Below are 14,699 nucleotides of genomic sequence, written 5' to 3' on the forward strand. Positions count from 1 at the left end.
TTGTAGAAAGAGAACTGTAATTGGAGTCAGAAGCCCAGGGCTTGAATTTTAGCTCTGTTGCTTACTATATATGCTTTATTTTGAGCAAGTCTTTTACCCTCTCAGTTTCCTTATCTATGAAAAGAGAGGAGAGAAAAGTAGATTGAATTATTTTAAAGATTCCTTTGAACTCTAAATTCTTTGTTGCCATGATATGAAACAATTATTTTTGGAAATAAATAATCGTAATGGGACCTGAAGCCTATGAAGCAATGGTGATTCTATCTTTATTAAACTTATATGTAAAAAAAAAAACTATTAAAGACAAATTCTAAAATCACATAGATGTTCCACTTAAAAAACAAATATCCAAGAAAAAAATAATTATATGATCTATATACCAATACCTCCTTTTTGACATGCTATTCTCTATGGATTTTCAGGATACTACTCTCTTTTGGTTTTCTTCCTACTTATCCAAGCACCTTCTCTAGTCTCTTTTGTAAGATTATAATTTATATTTTAACTTCTAACTTTAGATGTACCTTAAGTTTCCATCCTTTGACTACATCTCTTTTCTCTTAGTTGTCATCAATTCCTATGGGCTCAAAGATCAACTCTTTGAACATGACTGGGGCAGTGAGGTAACAGACAAAGTGCTTAGAGTGGTGAGCCTGAAGTCAGTAGTTCAAATTTGGCCTCAGATATGTGATGCTGGGTAAAGCACTGAATCCTGTTTATCTCAATTTGCTCATCTGTAAAATGAGCCAGAGCAGGAAATGGCAATCCACTCCAGTATCCTTGTCAAGAAAACCCCAAATGGGATCACATAGGGTTGGACATGACTGAACAACAACAATAAAATGAAAATCAACATCCACCTCACTATCTACTAACTCCAGTCTCTCTTATAACCCCAAATATCATTACTCTTTCTTCAGACCACATACTCATCCTATCACCAGGTTTTATAGATTTCATCATCCACTTCTCTCCACACAAGACCATTACCCTAGTTCAGAATTGTCCTTTGGACAATTTTTATAGTCTCCTAGTTGATCTCCCTGCCTTGTCTTTCCCGTTTCTATTTCATTCTCCACACTCTGACAAAGTGATAACGCTAAAGCCTAGGTATGACAATGTCACTGTCCTGTTCAATAAGCTCCAATGACTCTCTACTTTCTCTAAGATAAAGTAAAAATTCACTAAATAGCATTTAAAGTCCTTTGAAACCGAGCTCCAACCTACTTTTTTAGCCTTATTATATGATATTTCTTTTTGAGTTCTCTTCAGTTCAATCAAAGATTGAACTTCTTGTGGTTCCTCACACATGGCATTCCACCTCCCATTTCCATGCCATTACCCAGGCTATCCCTCAGGTCTAAGATATATTTTCTTCTAAATTCTGCCTGTTAAAAGTCTAAGTTTCCCTTAAAAGCTCAGCTCAAATATTATCTTTGACATGAGGTCTTTCCTGATACTCCTGGCTATCAGTTTGTTTCCACCTCCAAAATTATTTTATATTGTCTTTGGTATGTATATGTCTTATTTTCCATATACATATAAGTGTTGTCTCTTCCCATAGAATATAATTTTGTCAAGGGCAAGGACATTTTTATCTTAGTGTCTCCAGTGCCTAGCTCACGATAAGTGCCTACTCTTGAAGGAAATCAAAAATTCCTGAGTCTTCCCTGAAAACCATTTTTAGCCAGATTCACTGAAGGTTCTAGTTCAACATCTATCTTCTTTTATAGGAGATTATCTGGTTTAAATCATGTTTATCAAGTTTCCAAAGAATCCAGGGCAAATGTCAATGATAACATTTTTCATTCAATTAATACCTCAATAGTTCTATGAGCTATCCTGAAAGAAATGCTATGGGCATCATTTTACAAATAAGAAACTAAAATACTGTGAAAAGTGAATTAATACAATTTTCACACCAAAGTAAACCATTGGTAGTATAGTGCTCATCTTAACAATAATGGATTATACATGTGGGGATGTCATGATGTTAAGAAATCTATAAGAAAGTTTCCAGCACATGAGATGAGGTTGTGGGGGGGGTGCATTTTAAGAGGATTGAGCAGAAATTTCACAAGATAAGAAGGTATAAATGGGTTGATATTTATACTATTGGAAAGAGTATCTACTCCAATGAGATCTTAGATCCACTGATGGATGACTCAATGACATTAAGGTTTGTTTGTTTATTGTTGTTGTCTTTTAAAATTTTGAGATTCTGGAATTGATTTTTTAAGGCATAATATAATTTCATTTTTGAATGTCTGGCAAAATTACCCCTTTGAGAACTAATTAGTTTGTTTATTAAGAAATGTCCTGGGCATTAAGTGGGGTACAGCAATGAACTACAGTTTTCTTTGTGATAGACAATTTCTGATTATAGTTTTAGTTGTTCTGCATCTGTTATATGACTTCAATAGCATTTTCCCTCCAAGAATTGGGGGAGGAATACCCAAAAGGGAGATAATATAGTGCTTAGATCACAGATTTAGAAGTCATTGACTTCAATTTCTCATTTTACAGTTAAGGAACTGGAGTCATAGCACAGTTAAGTGATTTTCCCAACACTATATACTAGTGAGTGTCTGATGAAGGATTTAAGACAAGGCATTCTTGTTTCCAAGTCCATACTCTCTTTATTATGTAACACATTCCCTCTCAGAAGGGTTGGGGAACAGAATGGATTAGAGGCCCTTTAAAGTCCTTTCCAGTTCTAAATCTATGACCCTATAAAGGCAACAAACATTTACTTTATCTCATCTGAGCTGGAAATCTTAGATGGTGTTAATCAGCTATGTACCATTATGATGGGGGTTTATTTAAAATTTTCATTGCTCAAAAACTAATAAAACAGTAATGAATTAGAAGATGACTTCTCCACTAAAGCTTTGTTGTTATGCTTCAATGTAGCATTGGGACAACCCTGGGCTCACTAAAGCTATGTTAATAGAGTATGAAGTATAGAAATATATACCTAGTTGTAAAGGATTTGGGCATGAATCTGGTGTTATTGTTCAATCATTTCAGTCATGTCAAACTCTTCATGAGCCCATTTGGGGTTTTCTTGACAAAGATACTAGGGTGATTTGCCATTTCCTTCTTCAGCTCATTTTACAAATGAAGAAACTCGGCAGAATCAAATGACTTGCCCAAGATCGCAGCTAGTAAGTGTCTGAGTCCAGATTCGAACACAGATCTTCCTGACTTCAGACCTGAGCCTCTATCCACTAAAATACCTAACTGTTCATGGATGGGGTAATGAATTGTAGAGCTGTTATCAGAGGATTGGCCTAGCTGAGTATAGCTAGGTTTACCATGAAAAGGATGCCCTTTAAGGGATGTATGTTTTCACAAAGAAAAGATGTTATTTATTTTATGGACCCAATGATGAAACTTTGAATCTTTTGATTATTGAAATATAAAATCATTCATTTAATTTATAGCTTCAAATATATTTTATGTCCTACGTAACATAGATAGATAGAGAGATAGATAGATAGATAGATTTTTTTAAGAGAGGAGAAAGACTATTTGGACCTCTATTTTCACTGACATATGTAGCTCCTCGATAAGCAAACTCTTCCCATATCATTTTGCCAATTGCTCTTCAGCGTATACTGTAAAGTATATTTTTACAGAGTAGCCTAAAGCATTGAAAAGTTGAATGATACTACCAATAAGGTTAGTGGAGGGACTTGCACCCAGATTTTCCTGATACCAAATTCAGTTCTGCATTCACTAAGTTATATTTAATCTATTAACCTAGTATTAGTCCTCTGCTTCAAAAGTGATGTTTCAAAGTGGTTTGATTACATTTATATTGCCATCAGTCATTACAAATTAAAGTTGATGACAGAATAAATAAAATAAGAAATGTTTTAAGTCTCACCCTTTGCCCAGAACTTATTGAGAAGGAAATGTTCTCTAATACAGCATTCCCACCATCTACATATTTGGCTGTGAGGTCTTTGACAGTCATTTGACCTCCAGAGGGCCAGTTGTTCTCTTTCTTTACGTGTTCATTCTCAATGATCAGAACTTGTGAAAGCTGATTTTTCTTCGATGGTTTGGTTGATTTAGTTGGTTTGGCAGGTAAGGGTTCTTCACTTGGCATATCAATGAATTTAAATACTCGGCTTACAGACCGCATCTGGAAACCAAAATAAACAATATTTGAATTTGGAGGTGGGCAGTGTTAAGTTCCATAACAAGAGCAATAAATAGTATGTTTTCCAAAATAAAGTTCCTCCCGTAAGAACCTGAGCCTGCTGATTATAGGCACCTAATCACAGGTATAGTCAATCAGGTTTTTGTCTGAGAGTCTTCAACAATTTAACAGGAAATAGTTGGCTATATTTAAAAGATTAACAAAGAATAATTAGTCATGCCTTGTACAAATGGACATTGTATTAACTTGTTGACATTTTGTGATCGATAACAGTTGCAGTGATGCAAGGGATTCAGAAGTGTTTCTTCATGTTTAAGGACAGAAGAAGATTTTTCTTTCCCACTTTAAGCAGTATATCACAATATTATACAACTGGTACAATAAACTAAAATGTACCATGCTACAAAACTAAAAAAATGCTTGACTTTCTCCTGTACTGTGTTTATGACAACTTTTCATTCTATATATGAATTATGTTAAGGAAATTATGTTAAGGAATTATGTTAAGAAAAACTTGGTTCACAGTTAGTTTTAGCATATGCCACAAAAATCTTCAAGGAAGCATTTATAAATACTTTCATCCAAATAAATAAATATGACATTTTAATATTAAAATTAAATTATATTATATTTCTGCAGGAAAATAGAAAATTGTATTAAGTGCTTTAATTTTGAGCTTCCTTCTCCTCTGTCAGATGTAGCATCACTCTTTAACTTAAGACAATTAACCTATGCATACTGAAAACCATATGCACACAAATCCACATATATGTTTGCTACATATATACATATATACACATAAATGAGATGGTCCATTCATGTTAATTAATAGTCATTTTTGGTTATAATCCCTAACAGCATTTTTGTGAAAACCTTCTTTTATATGAGAAGTAAAAACCTGAAGTATTTAAATATATACATTTTCTATAAAACAGTGTATTGTTGAGTCCATAATATATCCTATTACAGTTATCCTTGATATTTCTCATTTGCTTTATAAATCAGAAACTTTATAACAGACCCTTTCACTGCAAAGTGAACATAAAGCCACTTTGGAGAGTAGGGATGTAAAAAATGAATTGGGGCTTAGGATATTAGAAATTATTTTAAAATACCAAAAATATATGGGGAGGTAAGCATTTCCTAGCACATGAAGTAGGCACTTAAAGAATGTTTAACTAATTCAACTGAATTTCTATATAACTTTTGCCTCATACTGATTGTGGCAGAAACTGGGGGAAAAGGCATCAACTCTAGAGCAGAAAAGGAGAATTTAGTTGGTGACCCATTGTTGAAACACTGATGTTACCTCTATTCTCAGGCTTTTCATTTTGCTAAGGTAATTCTTCTTTCTGGTGATTCTTTATCCATCCAAAATAAATTTTATATACAGAATATTTTGTTTTTTATTTTGAAGCAAGCTTCAATAGTCACCATGAGAGAGAAATTACTTACACTCAACCTCGTGTTGTGTGGCCTACTGTTTGCTACCTGAGGTAGAAAGGATTCAAGTACCTACAGCTTTAATAAATGACTCAGGTAAAGTTGAAAGATAAGCTTTTGTTTCCAACTTGCATTTTTTGATACTGCGTTACAAATGATTCTCTCTGATATAACCTCTTTCTGCTCTACTTAATTAATGCTTAAGTAAGGTTTATTAAATTTTGTATGTCAATACAATTATAACTTAATTTTCAGAGTTGTATAGAAGCTACTGTTTGAAGGTCAGGAAGACAAATTAAGAATAAAATCATTACTGAGGTGGAGATTCAACTGAAATAATTTAGGAAAGCCACATTTTAAAGTGGCCTCAAAATATTTATCCTTGAAAGAAAAAAAATTGCTCTGAAATATTTTGAAGCCATAAAATATTGGTTCACTTTTAAAATACAGTTTATGAGATGACAGTGACATTTCATTAACCTCATTTTTGACCATTAACAAGCTTGTCTCTAAAGAATTCATGAATCAAAAAGGTACTACACAATAATCTTTCCCAGAAATTTTTCCTACCAAAGAATCAGGAAAAAATGTTCAATGATTGTTTTAAAGATTGTTTCTACTAACTATAAAGCAGAATAAATCATAAGTTTTAGAAGTAAAAAGGCAGTTCATTTTCTTATCTAATTCCCTCATTTATACAGTTCAGGAAACTGAAATCTAGAAATGTGTGGCTCTTACTTGCCAAAGATCCCACAGAGATTCTGCAGGCAAAGTAGGGTTCAAATGTAAGTTCTTTGATGCTAAATCCAGTATTCTTTTCACTAGATCAAGGCTTCTTAAGCTTTTTTCCACTTGTGACCTCTTTTTGCTGGAGAAATTTTTACATAATTACAAATATATAGAAATATAAAATAGGTATGCAAATCAAATATTTACTGATAATAAATCATAATTTCACAACTTCCACATTCAGTTACAAAGTCCCATATGGGATTGTAACTCACAGTTTAAGAAGCTGGGGACTAATTAATTCAGCTTTTCATTGAGAGAATAATAAAAAATAACAATGTTTAAGAAGCAAATAAGTAGATGTAAACATAATGTAAAAACCTTAGCACTGTTTTGACTTTGTCTAAATAATAAGGAATCTATCCACATTTAAACCCTGTTCAAAACTAGTTCACCTACTGCTGAGAACCTTTTCCCACTTTTTTTGCTCACACATGATCACCTAGTGAATATGTTGATAGGTTAAAATTAGTAGAGAAAATTGCTTACTATATCATATATTCAATATCCTTAAACAAAAGACTTAAGGAATGGCCTTACTTTGGGTAAGGTGGAAGATTATGTAGAAACTAGGAAAGTCAATTTTTATTTAACTATTCTGGTGTTTCTTAAACTAAGGAACATTTTCTAAAATATTCCTTAGGAATATGAGCAACAAATTGTGCTAAATATATGTGCCATGCCCATTAAATGTTGATTGTTTTCACAAGTAGAACTGAATTCCTGAAATTTCTTTTACAAGATCAAATTTTACAATGCTCTTAGAATTGAACAATCTAAAACAATACAGGGAATTTGGGGGAATTTACATTTCTAGTAATAGTATATTTATATCTTTTTTTCTCCTTGTCTGCTGGGAATTTAATTAAATTGGGAAATTTGTTGAGAAATTGTTGGGAAATTAATTTTTAAAATCATTTTATGGATGCATTTATACTCCCAATTGTAGAACTGTTCTTTGTCATTAATGATCATATAGTTATTCACATTAGAACTATACTGAGGATTTCTTATTAATCACTGAAAATATAGAGCAGTTAAGATTCAACTTGGAGTATACCCATCTAACTAAAACTTAGATTGATTTATTGGTATTAAAAACAACCAACCTTTCAGTTAAAAAAATACTGAAAAAGAATAAACAAATACAAGAAATGCTGGGAATCCCAGGTATTAGAATGATAGGATTAGAACAATGGACACAGTCATATTTTTGCTGGTGTATCTCTTGTATTGTTCTGCCAAAACTGATTCATGTGATTATTATATGTGTGGTTCAGAAATGGATATGACATCAAGCTTTTGTTGAAAGCTATAGACCTATAGCTTCTACCTTTCAACCCAGTCAGAGGCAGCTAGATGATGCCTACAGTGTCAGACCCAGAGTCAGGGAGACCTGAGTTCAAATCTAGCCTCAGATGCTTATTAGCTGTGTGATTCTGGGCAAATTACTTACTTTCTGTTTCCCTCAGTTTCCTCATCTGTAAAATGGGAATAATACTATAGCACCTGCTTTCCAGGATGGTTGGAAGGATCAAATGGGATAATATATATTAAATGCTTAGCACACAGCTACATGAATGTTAACTGTTGTGAGCTAGCTGTTATTATGGATCTAAATTTGAGCCAACTAAATTGAATATATTATACAATCTCAGAGCTCACCTTCATAATTTGACATGTCTACTAACCACAAATATGATGTTACATGGAATGCATCAATCAAATTTGCAAAAATTGAGAGTTTTGATTTTTCCTTATAAAGCAATTCACCATCTCTAACTACACAGCATAATATGTGATCCTTAAGCAAAAGGCTCTGCATAGGTTAAAAAACAAAACAAAACAAAAACACCCGACTGAACATCTCTAATGACATGTGATGTCACCTTCTGTTTATGGGTTACTTATTTATAGCTTGGGTGCTCATATTTGCTGCAAATACTTCAGAACATTTCTGGGTGTGGGAGGAAGGATGAGTTGCTGGTTCCAGACACCTGTATTATGTTTAGTTCCACATGCATTGAAGTGTAATCATAGATGACATTGTTCAAAACCTTCATTGTTTTACTGACATCCAGGAATCTACATAACTGAATGGAGAATTACAGTAATGCAACTTCCTCAGGGCCAAAATTTTAGAGCTGAAAGAGAACTTATAACCCATGTAGTCCAAGACCAACACTTGCAAAAGAAGAAAGCCTAGCCCAGAGATAAGGGGACTTTTCTCAAGGTCACAAAAGTAGTGGTTTGGCCAACAAGGATTTAAGCCCATGTATCTTACTCCAAATTCAGCCTTTTCACTTCTAGTTAGGTTTTGTAGAATCATGGAAACATAGTCATAGAGAGAAAGATAGTGGTATCTATTTCCCTCATTTTCAGATAAAAATACTGTGAGGAGGGGAGGGCAAGGGACTTTATTCAATGATATATCAACCTATAGGTATCAAAACTGGCATTTAAACCTGGAGCTCTAAATCTAGTTATTGATCTTTCAACTGTACCCTGAAATTACATTTCTTCAATGTAAGTATATTCTGTCCTTTGAATTAAAGATGCATTAATGAATTAATTAGATGAATTAATCTTATGGATGGGGCAGAAGGAGAAGAAAAGAATTTAGAGCTAAAAAAATTAATATAAAAATTGTTTCAACATGTAATTGGGAGGAAAATAAAATGTTATTTTTTAAAAAGAAGCCATAACATATTATTTTGTTTTGAGATTATTTTCACTAAGAATTTTTTACTTCATTTAATCATTTTTTTTAAGACAGAGATTTGGCTAAATTTCTTCACAGTGATACATAAAAAGATGGCATATGTCAGCTGCTAATTACCTTTAAGCTGCTGATTACCAACCAAAGTTAAATTAGTATATTAATTTTAGGCTGGTTATTCCTGTCACTTTAATTAGGGAGACATGTAGAGGAACCAGTCCAATCTGCCATAGCTTCATTTCTATTAAGAGGTAAAGTTCACTTTTTATAATCATCAGGGAAGTAAGGTTTGTATTTACATTGAACTATGATAAAAAGTCAAAAGCAGTAGAGAGCATTGTGAGATCTAAAATGGACATTTTTTTATTACATTGCATTAAAAAGGTTTTTGGATAAATAAAACCAGTGTAGCCAAAATCAGAAGAAAAAAAAATTTTTAATTGGGAGGGAGATTTATGGACAGTTTCTCAAATATATAGAGAATTTCATCAGACGTATAAGAATATGAGTCATTCCCCATTTGACAAGTGGTCAAAGGATATGAAGATGTAGTTTTCCTTTTTTTTTAAAATAGGTTTTTGTTGGGAGGGGGGTTTCCCTCAAATACATGAATACAGTGTGCTTTGACAACTCTGTAAGATCATATTGCAGATATAGGGACTGATCTGCATTTGTAAGGGAAGTTTTTTTCATTGAGTTAGTAAAAGGATAGAAATCAAGGCGCAAGAATGAAGTAAAAATTTCTTCCCCTCTGTATATCCATCTTATTCTAATTTGTCTTTCTTATCTTGTCATGGAAGGCACAATACAGATTGTAGAAACTCAAGAATTATTGGTTGAATTGATCTAGGGCTTATCCTCTAAAAACTTTCAAACAGGAATCTCAAAATTAACATTAATGTGGAAACCAGTGAGTCAGAGGGCTTTGCTTAAGTACAAAGATACACTCTAACAGAAAATACTCAAACTCTTAGAGAACATGGTACTTGGAGCAACTTGCACTAATCATCCTTTTATGAATTGCGGAATTGATGGAAAGTTTTTAAGTTTTTTTTTTTTAATCTGGACAAAGTGATCTTCTTTGTCATTCATAGGATCCGATAGCATTTACCTGTGCTTACTATGTTCTATTTCTTTTATTATGATTATTTATCTTTTCTCCAATTAGATTATAAATTGAAGACAAGAGCTTTGATTCATTTCTCCTTATTTTTCCCTCTTTGTCTTGTATCCAGTAGGTGCTTATTGAATCAAATACCCTCCCAATAAAATTCTTTCCCTTACCAAGTTCAATTTTAATAGAACCATCCATGTTTTCCCTTTTTGTTGATAAGACTTCTTGGAATAGATCTGATTCAGAAACCTTATTAGTTATAATAATTGGAATACTGGTTATTTTCATCAGTGAATTTTAGCATATAAGGACTACAGAATAAACTGAAAGGTGATATTACTATAAAATTTTGTAATGGTTCCCAAACATGAGATAGTCAAAAGGCAAAATGAGCATAGACATGGAAACACAGAATTTTAGAACTGGAAGGTTACCTCTGGTCAAATCTCTTTATTGCCCAAGTCAGGAAAATGAGACCCAAAGGGTTTCAGAGACTTGCTTATTATTATAAAATCACTTAATGAGAGAAGCATTCTGACTCTGGTCTAGTGTTCTTTTCATCAAACATCAAACATCAAAAGCAGGAGAATAATTGGATGGCATGGGGAACTCAGATTAGGAGAATTCATTAAATAAAAAAGAACACAAGAAGGAAACATAAACGAAGCAAAAAGCTAAAGAAAAAAGACACGAAATTAAAGGAGAGGCAAGGGAGCTAAAATCTCAAATAAGATTTCATTAGAAACAAAAAGAAACAAGGGGAATACGTTCCTTCTTACAATGACCTGTTGACAGAAGAAGCAATCAGCAAGTTCAGAAGGAATGAAGGCAAACCATGTTTTTCCCCAATCAATGTTCTTTTTGGTCATCTTGTAGTCCATCACTTGATCTATAGCAAGAACCAGAATAAACACTGGAAATTAAAAGACAAAGGAGAAAAGGAGTTTCTATTGACAGAAGTTGCTTTCAGATCACATCAATCTTTCTAAACATTTCTGGAGACTTTTAAACTAGAACACAATATGAAAAAGTTTTGCAGATTCAGTTTCCTATTCTGAGTATCTTTGCTTATATTTCTCCTCTCATTATATTTTGGTTTAAAGTTCTTGAAGAAATAATTACAAAGATGATTTGAGTACCATTTCATAAGAAGAAATAAGGAAGTAGGATGGCCTTCATAAGTAGGCATGGTAAATCACTCACAGGATACACGAATTCTTATCACCTCTTTACTAGAACTTTAAATAAAGTCCTTAAAATTTTTTCAAGCTCATATTTTATCCTTTTAAAAAAGTGTTCTAGATAGCAAAGATAGACAAGATATGGAGAGCTAATGAGATTTTCTGGCAGGTTACTCTTAAGTCTACAGCAAGAAAATAAAATACCTGACATTCATGAGACTAAGACTGTTACTCAGGCTGTAATTTATTGACAAAGGGAACTCTAAGGTGAGCAACCTCCCTCTACCAATACATATTTATATCTTCCCTGACATTTATAGCCTTAGAGAGATGTCTAAAGCACTGAGAAACTATGTCAGTCAGTCAATAACCATTTATTAAACATCTACTATGTGCTAAGTGTTAGGGTTAGAAAAAGAGGTGAAAGAGAGTCCTTGCCTTGAAGGAGTTTACAGTTTAATGGCAGAGGCAAAAGTAAATAAAAGGAATAAACTTACTATTGATAGGAGAAATAGAAAATAATTATAAAATAGCATTTTGCTCAGGAGTTATAGGAAGGCAAGGAAGGCAGTAAGCAGAGATAAGAAGGGATTGCATTAAAGAGATGAGGGGAAACCAGAGAAAATGTCCAGAGCTGAGAGATGGAATACCTTGTTCATAAAACAGCAAGGAGATTTTTTTCACAGGTTCCAAAATGATAGGGAGTAAAGCATAAGAAAGAAGGAAAGATAGAAGAGGATTCACTTATGAATGGCTTTGAAAGCCTAACAGAGGATTTTGCATTTTGTCCTGGAGGTATTTGCCATCTAGATTTTATTGAGTAATAGGGTGACATTTTCACTTTGGAAAATCACTTTGGTAACTGAGTGGAGGACGGATAGGATGAGAAGATTTTAAAAGAAGAGAGACCCACCAACAGGATATTGTAAGAGTCCAGGCATCAAATGAAAAGAGCCTGGACTAAAGTGATGGCAATATTAGAGGGGAAAGAGGTATGTATTCAAGAGAACTTACAAATGTGGAAATCATTCCGCCTCAGCAATGATTGGATCTATGGGATGAGAATGAGGGATTGAAGATGACATATAAGCTAAATATAGACCTATTTATTTTAAGATCTCTATTGGATATCCAGTTGTAGACGTTTGAAAGGCAGTTGGAAAAGTAAGAATGGAGGTCATTAGAGAGGCTGGGGAAGGATGGATAGATTTGAAAATCATCAGCATGAAATTAAATCTACAGGAGCTGATGATACCATCCAGCAAAGTACTATAAAAAGAGAAGAGAAGTCCCAGACTTGAATTTTTAAAGATATCTGAAGGCAGAAGGTGGGACCTGGATGAGAATATATCAAAGAAGAGTGTGATGTCGTCAGATAAATAAGAAGAGAATTAGGAGAGTACAGTGTCTGAAAACTTAAAGAGAAGAGACTATCAAGGAGGAAAGAGTGAGCAACAGTATTAAAGGCTACAGAGAAGTTGAGAAGGGGAGGATAAAGAAAAAAACTATGGGACTTGGCAATTAAAAGATCATTGAAATTTTGGAGAGCTCAATGTCAGTGAAATGATGAAGTTAGAAGCCAAATTGTAAGTATTTAAGAAAAGAGTGATAAGGAAAAAAAGTTCCTGAGCTCTTTCCAGTGGACATGTATTCTAGGTTATTGCATGAGAAAAGCACTTTCCTGCCTTCCCCACATCCCCTAAGAAAAGCTTTGAAATAAGGGAAGTTTATAATTGAAACTTTCCATACTTTTTGGAAGTTCCCTTTTTCATTCACCAAATGCCTACCCTTCTCCTCCACCTTCCTAGGAATTTGTACTCTCATTTCAGCTAATCCTGAGGTAAAGTATAAATTGATCATTAATATCATAACCCAAATATGCTTCGTAACTCCCCACCGACACCCCAGGGTTAGTTATGAGCCTTACTAATAGAACAAGTAGGAAACTAATTGCATATGTGTTAATGTTATAAGAGGCTTCACTTAGGAATCGTTATATTAAAATGTTAAAACTCTTTCTGGTATAGTTTTAAAAGTAATCACTCACACATCATTCATTTCAATGAGTTTAGCCACAAAGGGTTAGTGGACATGGAAGCATTAGATGAGGGTTTTTTGAAGTTAAATGACTTGTACAGGGGTAATACAGCCAGTATATGTCAGAGACAAAACTATGTTAATAAACAAGGCAAACAGTTGGACTAATAGTTTTGGAAAAATAATAAATGCATGCCTTGTGCCACTTATAGAAGGGACATGAAGTCTCTTTCTTCACCCTCACAATAGTTCATTCTCAAAAATGGGTTTCATCTAAATCTTGTTGATTCAGTATAAATTATATAGCTTATTATATGATGCATAATGTGTTGGGTATTAAAAATATTAAATGATTTGATAATATTTTATAGTTTTATATCATCTAAAGGAATTTCTAATTATGTCAAGGAATTTTCAAAAATAGCTTTATATCATATTGAGATAATTAATATCATAACTCCCTACCTACCATTCAGGATATCAATATTTTTAAAAATAGTCACTCACACATTACTCATTTAGGGATTACCTAAATTAATGAGACATATGATAAACACCTAGAAAGATGAAAAGAAGAAGGGGAGACATCTGATGAATAAAAAGGGGAACTTCTAGAAAAATATGTTTTCAAATAGGAACTTCCCTAATTTCAAATCTCTTCTTAGGGGATATGGGAGAGAAAGGAGATTACTTCTCTCATATAATAACCTAGAATATATATCCACAGGAAAAATCCCAGGAACTTTTTTTCCTAAAGCCTAAATTGTCCAATTTCAGTAACAATGAATTATGGTACTAAAATTATGTCACAAATGAGTAACCCTGGCTTGCTCCAAGTTTTAGCTTCAACCTTCTAAAATTATGAAATAATTTTAAACTATTGCAAGGTTTTATTTTTTTAAAGGCTATTTTTCTGACTTCCTCAGTAATATTAAGGATGTGTGAACTTGATCCTGGGGGTATAGTAATGTCACCATACACTCAGTACATAATGAAAGGGGAAATAAAAAACATACAAGAAAAAAAGAAATCCAGAGATACATTGCATCTAAATTTTTAGCAAGGACGTTGATGAGTGATGCTGGCACTTGAAGAGAAAGAAAAGGGGGTTGGAGGTAACGTGCACAGCAGGGGAGAAGTAAGTACAATCATGTAACAAATAAATGACAAAGGCATACAAAACACCTTATGGCAGTTGGAGAAATGAAAAATAGCATATTTCATTTTGGCATTCAAACAATAGAA

The 14,699-nt window shown here is 33.3% G+C and overlaps 1 protein-coding gene across 1 annotated transcript in view; it reads right to left on the bottom strand.

The window, feature by feature from the left end:
- CFTR (CF transmembrane conductance regulator) overlaps positions 1-14,699 on the bottom strand; it is a 165,791-nt gene that overhangs the window by 24,586 nt on the left and 126,506 nt on the right. Inside the window, exon 22 of the mRNA XM_051962411.1 lies at positions 3,893-4,153. Coding sequence (XP_051818371.1) covers positions 3,893-4,153 — 261 coding nt within the window. The remainder of the gene's footprint in view (positions 1-3,892; positions 4,154-14,699) is intronic.

The sequence above is a fragment of the Antechinus flavipes genome, chromosome 5, assembly GCF_016432865.1.
Source record: "Antechinus flavipes isolate AdamAnt ecotype Samford, QLD, Australia chromosome 5, AdamAnt_v2, whole genome shotgun sequence".
NCBI classification, from domain to species: Eukaryota; Metazoa; Chordata; class Mammalia; order Dasyuromorphia; family Dasyuridae; genus Antechinus; species Antechinus flavipes.